Below are 16721 nucleotides of genomic sequence, written 5' to 3' on the forward strand. Positions count from 1 at the left end.
AGAAGTACATCGTCGTCTCACTTATTATTCTTTGTAGGCATTGCTTTTGTTCCTTTCCAATGAAAGGCTCCGTCATCCATTAGCCAAATTGCTCAAATGCTGGTGATGGTGAATGAGTGTTTGTCAGCCGCGCTTGGAAACGGGGAACACATCGGCCTTGATTTTCTGACCTCGCTCACCCAAATAAAACAGGAAACTCCCACCCGAGATCAATGGACCTTTCCATGATCCACCCCTCGCCCACTCTGACTCCCATGGCGGGCGGGTCAGTAAAATTCGCCCCATTGACTCAAACAGCGCCAGCGCAATCAGGAACAACAAATCAAACGCCCCGCCAGTGTTATGCATTGCTGCAACGCTACCATTAACTGTCAATAATATAAACAGCCTTTAAGCAAGAATCCCGACTACTTTATTCCATTCTTTCGCTCCCTTGCCTCATACTGCAAGGGCACTGGAGACCACTTCATAAAAACAGAGGAAGACAATAATGTACCTCCATGAACGCAATAGGTAGAGCTTTCCAAACGTGCTGACTGGGAGAACGCGTCAGGTTATCTAAAGCCGTTAAGTGTCCTTTTATTGTGAACATCTGAATGAACTTGAACAGGTTAAAGAATTATAATGATTTCCATCATGTTGGTATTATATTTATTCAACACAAGATTTGGCATGGGTGTTTTGTTCTTTAGTAAAATCTTATCTTTTTAGATTTCTGTCGCGGTGATTTCCTCAAATCGAATGTCCTTGTTTCGCACGTCAAGGACATCTATTGCCCTGGATTCCAGTTCCAAACTGAACTGCCTCATCTCTCTCTCCAGCTCTCGATTTCTCCTGTACATTTGGATATAGTTGTGCTGGAGCTGCTTCTGGTACCTAATCACTTTCTCCTTCTCCCCTTGCCAAGTGCGCCGCTCCATCTCAAAGTTCTCCAGCTGATTCTCGCACCTCTTCCTCTCGTACATGAGTTCAGCCCTCAGCTTCTCCACCTGCTGCCTCAGCGCCTGCTGGTTGTCTGCGTTCTGCCGCTGGACTTTGGCTTCGTCGCTCTCGTACATGAGGAAGGGGTCCTCCCGCTCCTGGCACGGGCCACCTGCGTGCCTACTGCTGCCCAAGGCTTCCCTCAGGCCTGTGGTCTCCTGCTCCAGCTTGCCCACCTTCTCTCTCAGAAGCTCTGCCTCATTTTTCTTGCGTTGAAGTTCATTCTCGCAGACCTCCAGCTCCAAAGTCTTTGTGTGGACTGAATCCCGGAACTCATGAATCTCATCCTCGTGATCCTGGAGTTCAGCCCGTATTTCTCGGAGCTGGACTTTCAAGGAGACAATCTCATTTCCCTTCAGGGACAGCTCAGCCTGGGAATCCTTCAGCTGTTGCTTCAGAAGAGAAATCTCTCCCGACTTTTGGCAAACCTGAAGCAATGAATAGAACAACAGAAAAAAAAGGTTAGTTTAGCAATGTGCTCCCTTCTAATCTACTGGACTCTGCCCTCAGGTGTTCTGAGATTTTTTTTCTCTTCAATTTACAAATGTGAACAAGGAACCAAGGTGCCGGGTCCAGGAATAAAACCAACACTGGAGCGGAAAAGGATAAAGTAACGGTTACCCAAGTTTCAGAAGCTTATAGGCTGCAGAGGGAGAAAAAGACTGAGATCTATGGAATAAAGATCAAATTAGTGAATGCAGGCTAAAAAGGAAAATCATTAAGGTGTAGAGTGACAATGGTTAGCACTGCTGCCTCACTGCGCCAGGGACTCGGGTTCAATTCCTGGCTTGGGTGACTCTCTATGTGGAGTCTGCACATTCTCCCCATGTCTGTATGGGTTTCCTCCGGGTGCTCTGGAATCCTCCCACAGTCTGGAAGGCGTGTTGGTTAGGTGCATTGGCCTTTATAAATTCCCCTTCAGTGTACCCAAACAGGTGCCGGAATGTGGCGACTAGGGGATTTTCACAGTAACTTCACTGCAGTGTTAATATAAGTTTACTTGTGACATAAATAAATTAAGAAACAAAAAACTTTTAACCGAAGAGTTGGATGATTGAATAGTGCTGGTAAGAGGGAAAGATTAGGAACAAGATAGAAAGCTAACCATGGAGAAAGGAGGTGGTGTTTGAAAGTACCTTACAGGCACATGAGGGAGACATACTTCTGGGACTTATTAGCAGGGTCTAAAGTCAATGAGCATGGAAGTGTAGAGTATGGAAAGAGGCCCTTCAGCCCATCATGTCCACACCAGGCATCGAGTACCCATCTACTCCAATCCCATTTTCCAGCTCTTAGCCCACTGTCTTGTATACTATGGCATTCTTAAATGTTATGAGGGTTCCCACCTCCACTACGCTTTCAGGCAGTGAATTCCAGATTCCCTCCACCCTCTGGGTGAAAAGATTCTTCCTCACATTTTCCTATAAACCTCCTGCCCCTTATCTTAAATCTACATCCCCTCATTATTGACCCATCTGCAATGGGGGAAAAGTTCCTTCCTATCTACATCTGTCAATTTTATACACCTCAATCAGGTCCCCCTCAGCCTTCTCTGCTTCAAGGAAAACTCCAGTCCATCCTGCCTCTTTTGATAGCTGAAACCCTTCGACCCAGGCACCGTCCTGGCGAATCTCCTCTGCATCCTTTCAAGTGCAATCACATCCTTCCTATCGTGTGGTGACCAGAACGGCACACAATACTCTAGCTGTGGTCCAAACAGAGTTAAACGCAGTTCCATCGTAACCTCTCAGCTCTTACATTCTATGCCTCGATTAACAAAGGCAAGTATTAAATATGCCTTCTCAGCCAGCTTAACTATCTCTCCTGCTGTCTTCAAAGGATGTATGGAATGTTCTCCAAGGTCACTCTGAACCTCTGTACTACCGAGATAAGTAAATGAAGTAAATGCTTTATTTATAAAATTGATTATGCAGTCAAGGCCAACTAAAGGTGCTTTTTGGTGACTTGCATCAGATTTTATTAACCGTTAATGTGGACTTGTGTTGCGCTGAATTCCGGTTACAGTTCCAGCATTACTGTTATACTTACAAGTTGTTCCCCTCCTAAAACCAGCCACCAATCTCTTTCCTTATATAGCTCCTTTCATTAAACTTGGAACTACAAGTTTATTTATCAATGTCACAAGTTGGCTTACATTAACACTGCAATGAAGTTACTGTGAAAATCCCCTAGTCGCCACACTCCGATACCTGTTCGGGTACACTGGCGGGGAATTTAGCACGGCCAATGCACCTAACAGACTACAGAAAAGATCTTTTGAGCTTTCTCCTTTGGCCATGGTTCACCTTCGTCGCCAAAATCTTTGTTCTGCAAAGTAATACTCTCCTGCACTAGCCTCCTATTTACAAAATCCAGAGTTTAAAGTATAGCGCGTTTTGATCATTTTGGAAATGGGGAGGGGGGGGGGTGTTGGGGGTTAATGTAACCCTGGTTTTCAGTGGCAGTTGTAGTTGTGTGTACAGACAAGACATCAAAGCTCTTGAGCAGAATTTTCCCAGAAACTTGATAGTGGGGGTGATATTGAGCCCACTTCTGCAGTCTGTGGGAATGCCAGCGGGGAGGGTGGGGGGTGTTGGGCTCAAGATCAAGAAGTCGCAGATCTCACCGGCGATGCCCATAATGGGCATGGCCCTCATTTGCATATATTTCAATAAATTTTAACATTAACACGCCCTATCGCCAGGTATTAACCCCCCTGCACTAATGCGACATTACATCAGTTATCCTGTCACAGGGATTTCCACCCCCCCACCCCACACCCCCCAGTGGTGCAAAGGTGAGTACAGCCCCCGGGGGATGAGGAATAAGGCCAGTCAGTGGCCTAGCAATGACCCCCTGGCACTGACCACGGCACAGGTTACACACCGACAGGTTGGCATTGCCAGAATGGCATGGGGCATGGTACCGACCTCTCAGTGCCAACTTGTGCCACGGTCAGTGCCAGAGGTCATTGCCAGGCCACAGCCAAGAGGCAGAGACCAGTGGAAGCTTCCTGGGGGAAGGGTAGGATGAAAATGGGGGGGCTCATGGATCGAAGCAGACAGGGGAACAGGAGATACTGGCGATTGGGCAGGAGGGGCTGATGTTCGGGGGATATGTGGGATGTGGTGGGGTAGGGGCGATGATTTTCACGGGTAGTCTATAGTTACAGCGCCCCAATCTGAATGCAGCTATGTAGTGCTGGCGTGATGAGGCCCCAGCCTCCTGTACGACAGCGTCACTTTGTTTTTCTTTTTGGCCGAGTAAAATCTGGATAGAAAACTAACCGGTCATTTTTTGGGACAGGGTGAGTTTTGCCCGTAAAGCTCAGCTGCACTGAGAATGGGACACTGTGATTAAAGGACGTCCCAATCAGAACAGAATAAATTTCAGCCCACACATTCTCCCTTGCCCCCTCCAGGACACCGTGGAGGGCTCAGAGGCTCCCCCCCCGCCACCCACCCACCCACCACCTGCATTCAACGCCACACCAGTTTGGAGGGGCAGTATCTAAACATACTGGCAAGCCCAGCTTCACAGAGATCGGGCACTGTTTTCAGAAAGTGTTTGGGCAGCATGGTGGCACAGTGGTTAGCACCGAGTGGTGGAAGTGAGAGACATGAGGCGGACAGTTGCATTAGCCTTAAACCTTTCATCCTATGAAGAATTATGAATAAATATGGTGAGATTTTGGCAAGAACTGTGGCCTGAGGAGAGATTCTAGCTTCTGCAGCACACTGGCACAGTGGTTAGCACTGCTGCCTCACACTGCCAGGGACCCGGGTTCGATTCCCAGCTTGGGTCACTGTCTGTGTGGAGTTTGCATGTTCTCCTGTGTCTGCACGCATTTCCTCCGGGTGCTCTAGTTTCCTCCCACAGTCCAAAAGACGTGCTGGTTAGGTGCATTGACCAGAACAGGCGCCAGGGTTAAGGGATTTTCACAGTAACTTCATTGCAGTGTTAATGTAAGCCTACTTGTGAAACAAGTAAATAAACTTTACTTTTTAAAAAACCCAGCAGTTCCCTTAAAGGAACTCGATTATAGATCTTGGCTGATAGCCATTCATAAAACAGTGCAAGAAGAATTCCATTATTTTGATGTTCATGGGCCATTCCATCCCCCCTCTTCCTAAAGAACTTAGGAAATTTCAAGCCACCCCAACGGGACCTGCCTACCCCTTCCTTGGTGTGGTCGGTGACCATTAGCACCCTCCCCAACTCTGGTGGGCTATTGGTGGCACTCCCACTTGCCATCTTGCAACACGTCAGTGACATGCTAATGAATACTAAACTCTCCAATCAGCTCATACTCTCAGGATGGCACCAACAGTCTGGCAAAATGGGTGCTCCATCCGTTTTGCACAGTCACTACCTTGGTATGGGTGAGGTGCCAGGGGGTGACCAGTGGCCACATGACCAGGTCCCCATGTCTTAGTTAACTACGCTGGTAATCAGGCAGGTTTGATAAATTGGGCTCTCTTGTTTACCAGAGACAGAGAATATATTAGAATCATTGAATCCTGCAGTGCAGGAGGAGGCCAATTGGCCCATCGAGTCAGCACTGACCACAATCCCACCTAGGCCCTAACTTATAACCCCATGCATTTATCCAAGCTAGTCCCCCTGACACTAAGGGCCAATTCAGCATAGGCAATCCCACATATCTTTGGAGTGTGGGAGAAAACTGGAGCATCCGGAGGAAACCCATGCAGACAGAGGGAGAGTGTGCAAACTGCGCACAATGACCCAAGCTGGGAATCGAACCAGGGTCCCTGGCGCTGTGAGGCAGCAGTGCTATCCACTGTGCCGCTAATATAGGCCTTCAGATTGTGATGATTTTGATTAATCCAAGTTGACCTTTGCTTGGCTAAAATTAAATCCAATTTTGAAGGCAGTCCAAATCTTTGCTGGTTCTTAAAGTAAGTGACCTACCTCCCACTTGGTTTCCTCCAGTCTCGGGCCCAGCTCCGTTTGCTCTTTCTCGATGGAGGCACATTTCTTCTCCAAGATCTCGCGCTCCTGCAGCAACTGGCTAAAGTCCTCCTGGAGTTTCTTCTTCTCCTGCTGGAGCTGGAAGACCTGCAGCTGGAGCACCTGCTGCATGCGCTGGGCCTTCTGCGAGTTCTGCTTGAGCTTGGTGGCGCAGCTTTGCCTCAGCTCTTCCATCTCCTGCTCGCAGCGCCTTTGCTTCTCCTCGTAGATCTGGCAGAGGGCGGCCTCGTTCTCGTCCAGGCTCTCCCGCAGCTGCTGGAGCTCGGCGTCCCGGTCCCGCAGCTTCTCCTCCAGCTCCCGGATGACCAGGTCGTGGCTGGAGACGGGCGAGCGGTCGCAGGAGCCGCTGTCCGACAGTGGGTGGCCTCGGCCGTTCAGCGACGCCGTGCTCTTGCTGGAGGAGGAGCGGCCGCTGTCGGAGTTCGACAGGCCGTTCAGCGCCGTCATTCCCCTCTCGTGGAAAGCGTGCTGCCCGCTGGCGTCCAGGTTGATGTGTCCAGTGGAGGAGCTGACTGGATCTGGGTGATGGCCACAGCCCGTACTGTACGTCGGGAGACTGGACAGGGAGTTCCTCCCAGAGTCTGACATGGTTCCGGAATGCGCGCTGTTCCTGCAGTTGTAACCCTGCAAGGAATTACGCTTCTCCACACAGTTTACGGATCCCACTGAATTGCCGTTGAACAAGATATTCAAACTCCCCTGACTGTCCGACAGTCCATTACCGGGACGGGGAACAAGATACTGGACAGAGCTCCTGTTCTTGGGAAGAACGGGCTTGAAGGCTGTCGGTCTGATCAAGTTCTTCTCAATGTTCTGAAACATAATTAAATATTAATCAGAAAAAAAGCTCCCAGCGAGAGCGAGAAAAAAAACACATCTGCCATTTAAAGATCATCTTGAAATTAAAAATATTAATCTGATTTTATTCGAGGAAGGCTCAATATTAGACTGCTGCATCAACGGTTTTACACATCCTTGCAATGAATGGCCACTTTGATTGGAAAGAAAAGGTTTGCCAAGTCTGGCAGTACGGTGGCACAGTGGTTAGCAACGCTGCCTCACAGCGCCAGGGACCCAGGTTCAATTCCGGCCTTGGGTGACTGTCTGTATGGTCTCCCCGTGCCTGCATGGGTTTCCTCCAGGTGCTCTGGCTTCCTCCTACACTCCAAAGATGTGCAAATTAGGTGGATTGGGCATGCTAAACTGTCCCTTAATCCCCTTAAGGATTAATAGGGTAAATACGTGGGGCTATGGGAATAAGGCATGGATGGGATTATTGTCGGTGCAGGCTTGATGGGCTGAATGGCCTCCATCTGCACAGTAGGGATTCTAATGATTCATTCCTTCAGGAAAATCTCCTTTAAATTGGAGTTAGGACCATACGATCTTATGGTGCAGCTAAATGGCCAACTCCAGCTCATCATTCTTATGAAGATTGATTTTGATGCTGTCATGCCTGGTTAGAATTACAACGAATGTGTCTATGACTTAAAAAAAAAAGTCTGGATAATGCTGCTCGAAAACCCAACTCCTCCAAAAATGCTCAACTAATGTTCCTCAAAGAGAGAAAGATACATTACACCATTAAAGCAGATGGGAGACAGAATCAGTTACTCGAGGGGAAGATTGATGGAAAACATGGCAGAGGGGAGCTGATGGCCTAGTGATATTATCGCTAGACTATTAATCCAGAAACTCAGCTAACGTTCTGGGGACCCGGGTTCAAATCCCACCATGGCAGATGGTGGAATTTGAATTCACTCAAGCAAAATCTGGAATTAAGAATCTGTTGATGACCATGAAACCATTGTCAATTGTCAGACAAACCCATCTGATTTACTAATGTCCTTTAGGGAAGGAAATCTGCCGTCCTTACCTGGTCTGGCCTACATGTGACTCCAGAGCCACAGCTATGTGGTTGATTCTTAATTGTCCCCCCGAAATGGCCGAGTAAGACACTCAGTTCAAGGGGCAATTAGGGATGGACAATAAATGCCGGCCCAGCCAGCGATGCCCACATCCCATGAACGGATAAAGAAAAACTCAGTGCCAGGTTTTCAAAGCTGCTGGAAAGTCGGCAAGCCGAAACTTCAGGCTAGATTTTGTCAGCACTCTGGAGGTGAGCTGGGAGGTAGGGAAGGAGGCAGGCCTATTGCGTTCCCGCAGACAAGCCATCTTGCCAGCAGTGGGTAAAGTGGCTGCTGCCCCATCGTAGGCAGAGGCCAACTGAGATGCTTAAGTGGCCAATGAAGGGCCTCTTCCCATTGCCACTCGGCCTTTTACAGCAGTTGGGGGGGGTGGTTGTTGAGGGTTCGACCGCCATCACGTTCAAAAACAGGCAGGTAAACCTTGGCAGCCTCCGGTGGGTTCCACAGGTGGGGGGAATTCCTTCCTGTTTGAGCACCCTGTAGCCCAGTGAGGGACCCCTGCCAGCAATAGCTATGCCCTTGCCTCAGCACCAAACCCCTTCCACACACCACCTCACTGGAGTCTGACTGGGTCCGGTGCCCGCAGGCCCCCATTTACCTGGTTTGGAGGTTGGCATGCTGCCATAGTCTCCTCTCCTTCCCAGGTGAAACCCCAGCTGTGCCCATCGCTCCAAGCGACGCTGCTTAGATTGAACCGTCCGTACTTTGGTTGGCTGGCAGCTCTTGGGGCGGTGGGCAGTGCAATCCCGCCAGCCAATCATTTGACTTGTGCTATGATGACTAAACCCAGCCTACTGGCACAGTGGGTGGAATTTTACCGGCATGTCCAGCTGAGGTTTGTATGATCCCACCCCAGGCCAATGGAGATTGCCGTTCTCCCAGCCTCGCCTGCCCCCGGAATTGGGGTGGATGTGCTGGTAAAATTCCAGCTAGTGTCTCTCTCGCTGTCTCTCCACCAATGCTGTCCATCCTGCTCAGCACTTCCAGTTTTTATTTCACACACACAGCATCTGCAGTATTTTGCTTTTACCTCAATAACTCCTTAATTCACTTTTAATTTGAAACTGTAAAGATGACTCCCTTATTAAACCATCCAGTGAATCACGTGGCATCAATCTACAATAACGGCATCAGACAAACCCTGTCTTCATTTGGTGGCACCATTTGCTATTGTTAGAATCCATGCCATTCAATGGGTATCAAAAACGGATAGCAGAGAGAGAGAGAGAGAGATGAAGTGAGAGAGAAAGAAAAGAGAAAGTGAAAAGAAAGAGTGAGAGGAAGACTTTGATTCAATCTCAGTTTTTAGCTGATGCCTGGAAAACCTTCATTCTTGCGGTTTTGGATTCCATCTGCTTTCAATTAAATCTCAGTTGTTTACACACTCTCACAGTTCCATATATAGTGCACTTTGAAGGAAATAAATAATTCAAAGCTGGGATTGTTTCTTTAAGGAATGTTAGAGAGTCCGCAGGGATCCAAAGTTGTGTTAGAAGCAGCACCTCTTAATGGAGCTGTTACCATTAAACAATTCCCCCGTGCCAACTTCGACAAAAACCTTCATGAATTTTGTAATTGCACTGGGCAAGTGTTATTTATATTGAACCTTGGGATGGTACTTTGATGCTATTTTAGGTGGCATTAGCCCATTTCAAATGCCGAGCAAGGGAGTTCCATGCAAACATTAGCGCCATTCTATCAGTGCCAGCTTGGCTCAGTTGGTAGCTTTCCCCAGCTCACTCAGAGGTGAAAAGTGGGTTTCAAGCACCATTTCAGGGCTCAATGCTGTGCTAAAGTAATGGAGTGGGGTGACAGGGGCTGCTGTGAGGTCTGAAATACATTGTTACCTGAGAAAGTGCAAGGTGGCAGGGTGACACATTGAAAGACGCATCAGGTAGGGAGGGAAGGGAAGCGATGGCCCAATGGTATCTGAATCCACGGCAGGTGGTGAAATTTGAATTCAATAAAATCAATCTGGAATTAAGAATCTACTGATAACCACGGAACCATGGTCGACTGTTGGAAAAACCCATCTGGTTCACTAATGTCTCTTGAGAGAAGGAAATCGGCTACCCTTACCTGGTCTGGCCTACATGTGACTCCAGAGACACAGTAATGCAGTTGACCCCCAGCTGCCCTCTGAAGGCAGCTAGGGATGTGCAACAGAAGCTGGCCAGCCAGCAACACCCATGTCCCATGAATGAATAAAAAAAAAAGGTAATCTATTGCGTCGTTTACACTGTGGACTGTGTGACACATCGACACGTGGTTGGATCTGTATTTCACTGCTAGGAGCGATAATCATTGTGGGTATTGAAAACTCAATGCGTGAAAACATGACATTAGCTACGACACACTTTATGAACCACCAGTTCATTATCGGGGTAATACAAAAGATAATTTATATTATACAACACATTTGATACCTGATTTGACAAATGGTTCTAATTCTTTGAAACTCTAATAGTTTGCCAGATACAAAGCTGGTATTTTATCACCTTGCTCACAGTAAGTCAACCTGGTGTAAAAGATGGGCATTTTTTTCAATGTCAAAAGGCATGTTTAGCCCTATACTCGCATAAGGAATTGGTCTCAGTTTTTCAGCTCAGAAATCCATTTTTAGGGGGAGGTGACAGCCTCGTGGTATTACCATTCACCTGTTAATACAGAAACCCAACCGATGTTCTGGGGGCCCAGGTTCGAATCCTGCCACGGTGGAATTTGAAAAGAAATAAAAGAAATACCTGGAATTAAGAATGTACTGATGACCATGAAACCATTGTCAATCGTCAGAAAAAGATCTGGTTCACTAATGTCCTTTAGGGAAGGAAATCTGCTGTCCTTACCCGGTCTGGCCTATATGTGGCTCCAGAGCCACAGCAATGTGGTTGATGCTTAACTGTCCTCGGGCAACTAGGGATGGGCGATAAATGCTGGCCAGCCAGCAACGCCCGTGTCCCACAAATGAATTAAAAAAGCCTCACCTTATACACATGGGAATCAAACAGACTCTGTTTTCAAGGTGATGTGTGGAATGTAAGACACACCCACACAGAACAGGCCCGTGTATAGTGAACAATGTTTATAAGATGATGAGAGGGATTGATAGAGTGGACGTGCAGAGGCTATTTCCTTGGGTGGATGTAGCTGTTACTAGGGGGCATAACTATAAGGCTCATGGTGGGACATATAGGAGGGATGTCCGAGGTAGATTCTTCACTCAGAGTGGTTGGAGTGTGGAATAGACTGCCTGCTGCGATAGTGGAGTCGAACACTTTAGGAACTTTCAAGCGGTTATTGGATAGGCACATGGAGCACACCAGAATGATAGGGAGTGGGATAATTTGATCTTGGGATTGGACACAGCTCGGCACAACATTGAGGGCCGAAGGGCCTGTACTGTGCTGTTCTATGTTCTAATGTACACTGGGCATGATCCTTGCACCACTGAGGTTAAAGATTTAAAGTTTATTTATTTGTGTCATAAGTAGGCTTACATTAACACTGCAATGAAGTTAGTGAAAATCTCGGGCCATGCCTCAGACACGCCCAATACCGGGACTTGGATCTCATTTGAGTTTTGTCATCCCTCAGCCGAGTTTCCACTCAGTTTTGCTGTATCATCACCAATAGGGATTCTCGGGTAGGCCCTGAAACAGAGAGGGCCAGTCACAGTGTCTTGGGGACGATTCGGGAAGGTGAGCCGGAGGTGGGTGGAGGGGGAGGCATAGCGAGGAACAGGACATGCAGGAGGGATTGCTGATGGGTAGAGATGGGGAAGCAGTTGGCAGGGAGAGAGACAAGAGAGATAGGATGGGAAGCCTTCAGGCAGGGAAGCCAATAGAGGGAGGGCCGAGTGGATCTACAACACAGGAATGCTGCTAGTCTCATTTCTGTATTTGGGTGAACGTTTATTAAGAAATTGCTTTTCTGATGGTAATCTGTAGCAATCCTCTTAGGGTTGGCTGGTAGGTCACAAGGAGAGCTGATTTTCTTCAACACTGTCAGTGTTAAATCAGCTGCTCTCAAGCAAGGGCTTTTGTACCACGGACTTCAAAAAGAGGGTTTATGCCCTTTATTCACCTGGGCAAGGGCGCCAAGGTCTTTTTCAAGGGTAGGCCTCGAACACTGTTTCTGCCATCTTTACCGGCACAGCAGGTGACACACAGTATGGAGTGTGTGCGCCCATGCTGTCACCAAATGTAGTATGTGATTCCACATCTGCAAAACCAATTTGGAGACAAATGATGCAAGATCGTGGACAGCTTCAGAAATCAGATGAAAGTGCACAGCCCCATCTGGGAGGACAGTGACTGTGAGAGCGAGGTATCATAGAATCCTACATTGCGGAAGGAGGCCATTCAGCCCATCGAGTCTGCACCGACCACAATCCCACCCAGGCCCTATCCCCACAACCTCGTGCATTCATTTAACCCAGCTACTCCCCCTGACAGTGAGCCAAGCCGGGAATCGAACCCGGGTCCCGGGCGCTGTGAGGCAGCCGTGCTAACCACTGTGCCGCCAAAGCTAGAATCTCTCCTCAGGTCCCGGTGCAAAATCTCACAGTATTTATTCACAACTCCGCTTCATAGGGTGAAAGGTTAAGGCAACTGTCCCCTTCACGTCTCTCACTTCCTCCATCCCTACAACCCTCCAAAATCTCTCCTGTGTTCCTCTTATTCTGGCCCTTTGCATGTCCCGGATTCTCATCACTCCAGCATTCAGCTGCCTAGGAGCTAAATTCGGGAATCACCTCCCGAAACCTCTGCACCTCTTCACCTCACCCTCTTTGAAAGTTAGCTCTTTGAGTAAGCCTTGTGGTCACCAGTCCCAATATCTCAGATCCATGTCACTATTTCCTTTACCAATGCTCCTGTGAGATGCTGTGCTGCATTGAAGGTGTTTTATAAATGCAAGGTGTTGTTGTTGTAGAGTCTGGCCCAGAAGTGGGAGAGAGATATCCTCCTCCAACTGTGGTACTTGTTGGAGAGAATCCTAGAAACTGTACAGTGCAGAAAGAGGCCATTCAGCCCATCGAGTCTGCACCAACAACAATCCCACCCCAGGTCCTATCCCCACAACCCCACGCGTTTACCTCGCTAATCCCCATTACCTACACATCCCGGGACACTAGGGGGCAGTTTAGCCTGGCCAATCAACTTAACCCACACATCTTTGGACTGCGGGAGGAAACCAGAGCACCCGGAGGAAACCCAGGCAGACACAGGGAGAATGTGCAAACTCCACACAGACAGTGGCCTGAGCCGGGAATCGAACCCAGGTCCCTGACGCTGTGAGGGAGCAGTGCTAACCACTGTGCCGCCCCACACTAACACACGATCAACTGATATGCATTTGTTGAAAATAAGGATGAGTGCAAACTTAGAATTTATTGGATGCCTTTCATTTCCTCAAGAGTTTCCACAAGGATAGCTTCAACCAATTATTTAATTTTTTTAAAAGTGTCCTCACCAATGTAACAGAGGAAACCCAGCAGCCAATTTGCGCTCACATACAATACGATAATGGCCAAACTTCCTTTTATGTTTTCTCTTTTTTAGAAAATAGAAACAGCAACTGAGAAAAATGGCCAGATAATTTGAGTCCGGCTGAGCTGCTATGTGTATGGATGCTGACAGCCAGGTCAGGAGCAGAAACTACTGAGATGCCCAGCTTCTTATCCAGTACGTACTGCGCTGCTGTCATTCTCCCGTGATTATTGCCATCACAAAGCTATTAGGTTTTTGTCTCCTCAATCACAGCATTTGCAGTTTAAAGGAGATTCTCTGCTGTGGCCCTAGCAGTAAGGAGCACACAAATAAATTGGAGTGCTTTCATTAGCTGAAGTTAAGCTGATATTTCTACACTCCAGCTATTGTAAAGGAAGCAACACGGAGGAACACAGCGAGAATCTTGCCTGTCAGAAAGTTCAGATGATTCCATTCATCTTTACGTCTGAATGAAGACTGTGACCTGTGGAGATCTCATTGCATCACACGCCTTTCATTTGTCACTATTTAAACAATACTTCTCAGCTTAGAACCCACACAGTGCGTTCAATAGCTCTTGGATGGTTAACAGGGTCATACAAAATGACGGTTCTATTTCTGTGGGGCTGGAGTGAAAATGCAGCGAGCAAGAGCTGTGCTGGTCACCCGGGTGACGCCTCGCTGTTCACCCCAGGATAGCATTTGGCAAGGGTCAGAGGAGGGGCTCACTACCAGCCACAGGCAGCTGTGGGTAACACACAAAGAGAACGGTACAGCGAGTGAGGTATGCATATGTGTGTGTGTGCGCGCGCGCACGTGCGATGTGTATATGTGTGTGATGTGTATGCGTGGCATGTGTGTGCATGCATGTGTGTGGTGTGTGCATGTGTGCATCTGCGCGTGAGGATGTGTGCGAGGACGTGTGCGTACGTGTGTGTGTGGTGTGTGTGTGTGTTTGCATGTGTGAGGGTGTGCACGTGCATGCATGTGTGCGTATGCACGCGTGCGTGCGTGCATGCGTGTAAAATGAGGGGGAGTATGTGCGTCTGTGCCTCTGCTGTCAGTATGTGTCTCTGTGGATCACAAATATTCCCACAGTGGTTTTACATTACCTCAGGTGCATTCCTGTAAAATACAGACCATAGAATAAAAGCTAACGGGACAGATATATCTTGTGTTTGTGCGAATCAGGATTCCTTCAGTGATACGTCCTGTACATATTCTATAGAATTGTGCAGTACAGAAAGAGGCTAGTCAGCCCATCTGGTCTATCCTTGTAATTATGCTCCCATTGAGCCTCCTCCCAACCTACTTCATTTAACCCTAGCAAAATACTCTTTCATTCCCTCCTCCATCCACATACTTATAGCACTTTGATGAGTACATGGGATTTTAATGGGATTGAGGGTTATAGATAGGCCTGGTAGGTGGAGATATGATTGGTGCAACTTGTGGGCTGAAGGGCCTGTTTGTACTGTAGTGTTCTATGTTTATCATGCATGCCTGACAGAAGCAAGACATCAGTGAACCAGATGGGCTTTTCCGACAATTGACAATGGTTTCATGATCATCAGTAGATTCTTAATTCCAGATCTTTTTTATTCAATTCAAATTCCACCATCTGCCAACATGGAATTCGAACCCAGGTTCCCAGAACATTAGCTGAGATTCTGGATTAATAGTTTAGTGATAATATCACTAGGCCATCACCTCCCCACAATTATTACCTTATATCTGTGCCCTAGCTTCTGAGTGATTTGCACACAAGGATCTCAAACTCCTTCTGATCAATGGCTATACAGGTACAGCACAGCGAGGAAAGTACAAAGCCTAGCTAGTTGGCCATTCAACCTTGCCTGACAATCTCTCAGTTCTGGCTCCACTCGTATGAATCTTTCTTGCACTCCATCCAGTACCTTTTCGTCCCTCTTATGAGGGAGTAGCATAGTGGCATTGTCGCTGCACTAGTATTCCAGAGACTCAGAACAAGCCCCCTGGGTACACCAGGCAGATGGTGAAATTTGAAATATGGAATGAATCTCATGACGACCGTGAAATGACTGTTGTAAAAACCCATCTGGTTCACCAATGTCCTTTAGGGAAGGAAATCTGCTGTCCTACATGTGACTCCAGTGCCACAGCAACACGGCTGATTTTTAAAAGCCCTCTGAAATGGCCGAGCAAGGCGTCCAGTTCAAGGGCAATGAGGGACGGTCCAGCCAGTGACACCCATAGAATCATACAGTGCAGAAGAAGGGCATTCGGCCCATCGAGTCTGCACCGACCACAATCCCATCCAGGCCCTATCCCCATAACCCCACATATTTCCCCCTACACTAAGGGACAATTTAGCACGGCCAATTCACCTAACCCGCACATCTTTGGACTGTGGGAAGAAGCCAGAGCACCCAGAGAGAACCCACGTAAACATGAGGAGAATGTGCAAACTCCACACGGACGGTGGCCCAAGCTGTGAATCGAACCCGGGTTGCTGGTGCAATGAGGCAGCAGTGCTAACCACTGTGCTACTGCGCCGCCCCACTTTCTGCAACAACGTGAAAGCCCATGAACTAATAAAATGAATATGGGGGCTGAAACTGTGTGCAGTATTCCAACTGTGCATTGGGGCATTAGTGCACAAAGAGAAATGGATCTAACACAATAAATTGATGCAGCTGGAGGCCCGAGTGATCTGCGGCTGGCATCTTGCCCACAACACAAAGGCTTATGTGGTGAATCTATAGCACAGCTCATTGATGCATCACTGCCTATGAAAAGGCGTCACTGTGGCCTACCTTCTCCAGTTTGCCCGAGACCGGGATTATTTTTGGAGGAGGCCCTCGGATGTTTCCATTCATTGACCGTGCTTCGCGGAAATCTTCAGGATCACTGCAGGGGCTGCTGGGCGATTCCACCATGTTCCAGACTCCGTTGCGGTGGTCTTCATTTAAATAGGCATGGTTACCGCTTTTCCCAATTGCTGAACACTGTTTCTTGGTTGCCACTCCGCCAATACAGTCCTGAGAGTAGCCATTTTTTAGGTGTCCATCCTGTTGCCTGAAAACATTCTGTACCTGGCCAGTTTTACGACACTTGCTATTGTACTCTGTGGCCTTGCAATGCTTATCATGGTAGTTGCGCCCTGACACCAAACTGCCAACACTTCCCATGGTGCTCTGCAAGATTGGCGATGCTGCAGAAGTTTGCAGGTTGCTCTCACTCTCTGAATTCTGGTGCTCAGAAGCTATGGGCATTGCCTGAACCATTGCCATGGTGATGAACTGTCACAATGTCCACAATATTTGGGGTCCCTGGCAACAAGATAAAACAA

At 48.0% G+C, this 16721-nt stretch overlaps 1 protein-coding gene across 6 annotated transcripts in view; it reads right to left on the reverse strand.

Moving 5' to 3' along the window:
• Window positions 1–389: 389 nt before the first annotated feature.
• The window catches only part of LOC145354485 (leucine zipper putative tumor suppressor 2 homolog), a 191632-nt gene continuing 175300 nt past the window's right edge, over window positions 390–16721 (reverse strand). For all 6 annotated transcript variants that reach the window (XM_080205886.1, XM_080205884.1, XM_080205885.1 and 3 more), the window contains 3 exons: window positions 16186–16701; window positions 5914–6786; window positions 390–1409 (listed from right to left, as the gene is read on the reverse strand). In XM_080205886.1, the coding sequence (XP_080062012.1) occupies window positions 708–1409; window positions 5914–6786; window positions 16186–16662 (2052 nt within the window). In that variant the 5' untranslated portion in view covers window positions 16663–16701 and the 3' untranslated portion in view covers window positions 390–707. The remainder of the gene's footprint in view (window positions 1410–5913; window positions 6787–16185; window positions 16702–16721) is intronic.

The sequence above is a fragment of the Carcharhinus amblyrhynchos genome, chromosome 17 (assembly GCF_965287045.1).
Source record: "Carcharhinus amblyrhynchos chromosome 17, sCarAmb.v2.hapA, whole genome shotgun sequence".
Lineage (NCBI taxonomy): Eukaryota > Metazoa > Chordata > Chondrichthyes > Carcharhiniformes > Carcharhinidae > Carcharhinus > Carcharhinus amblyrhynchos.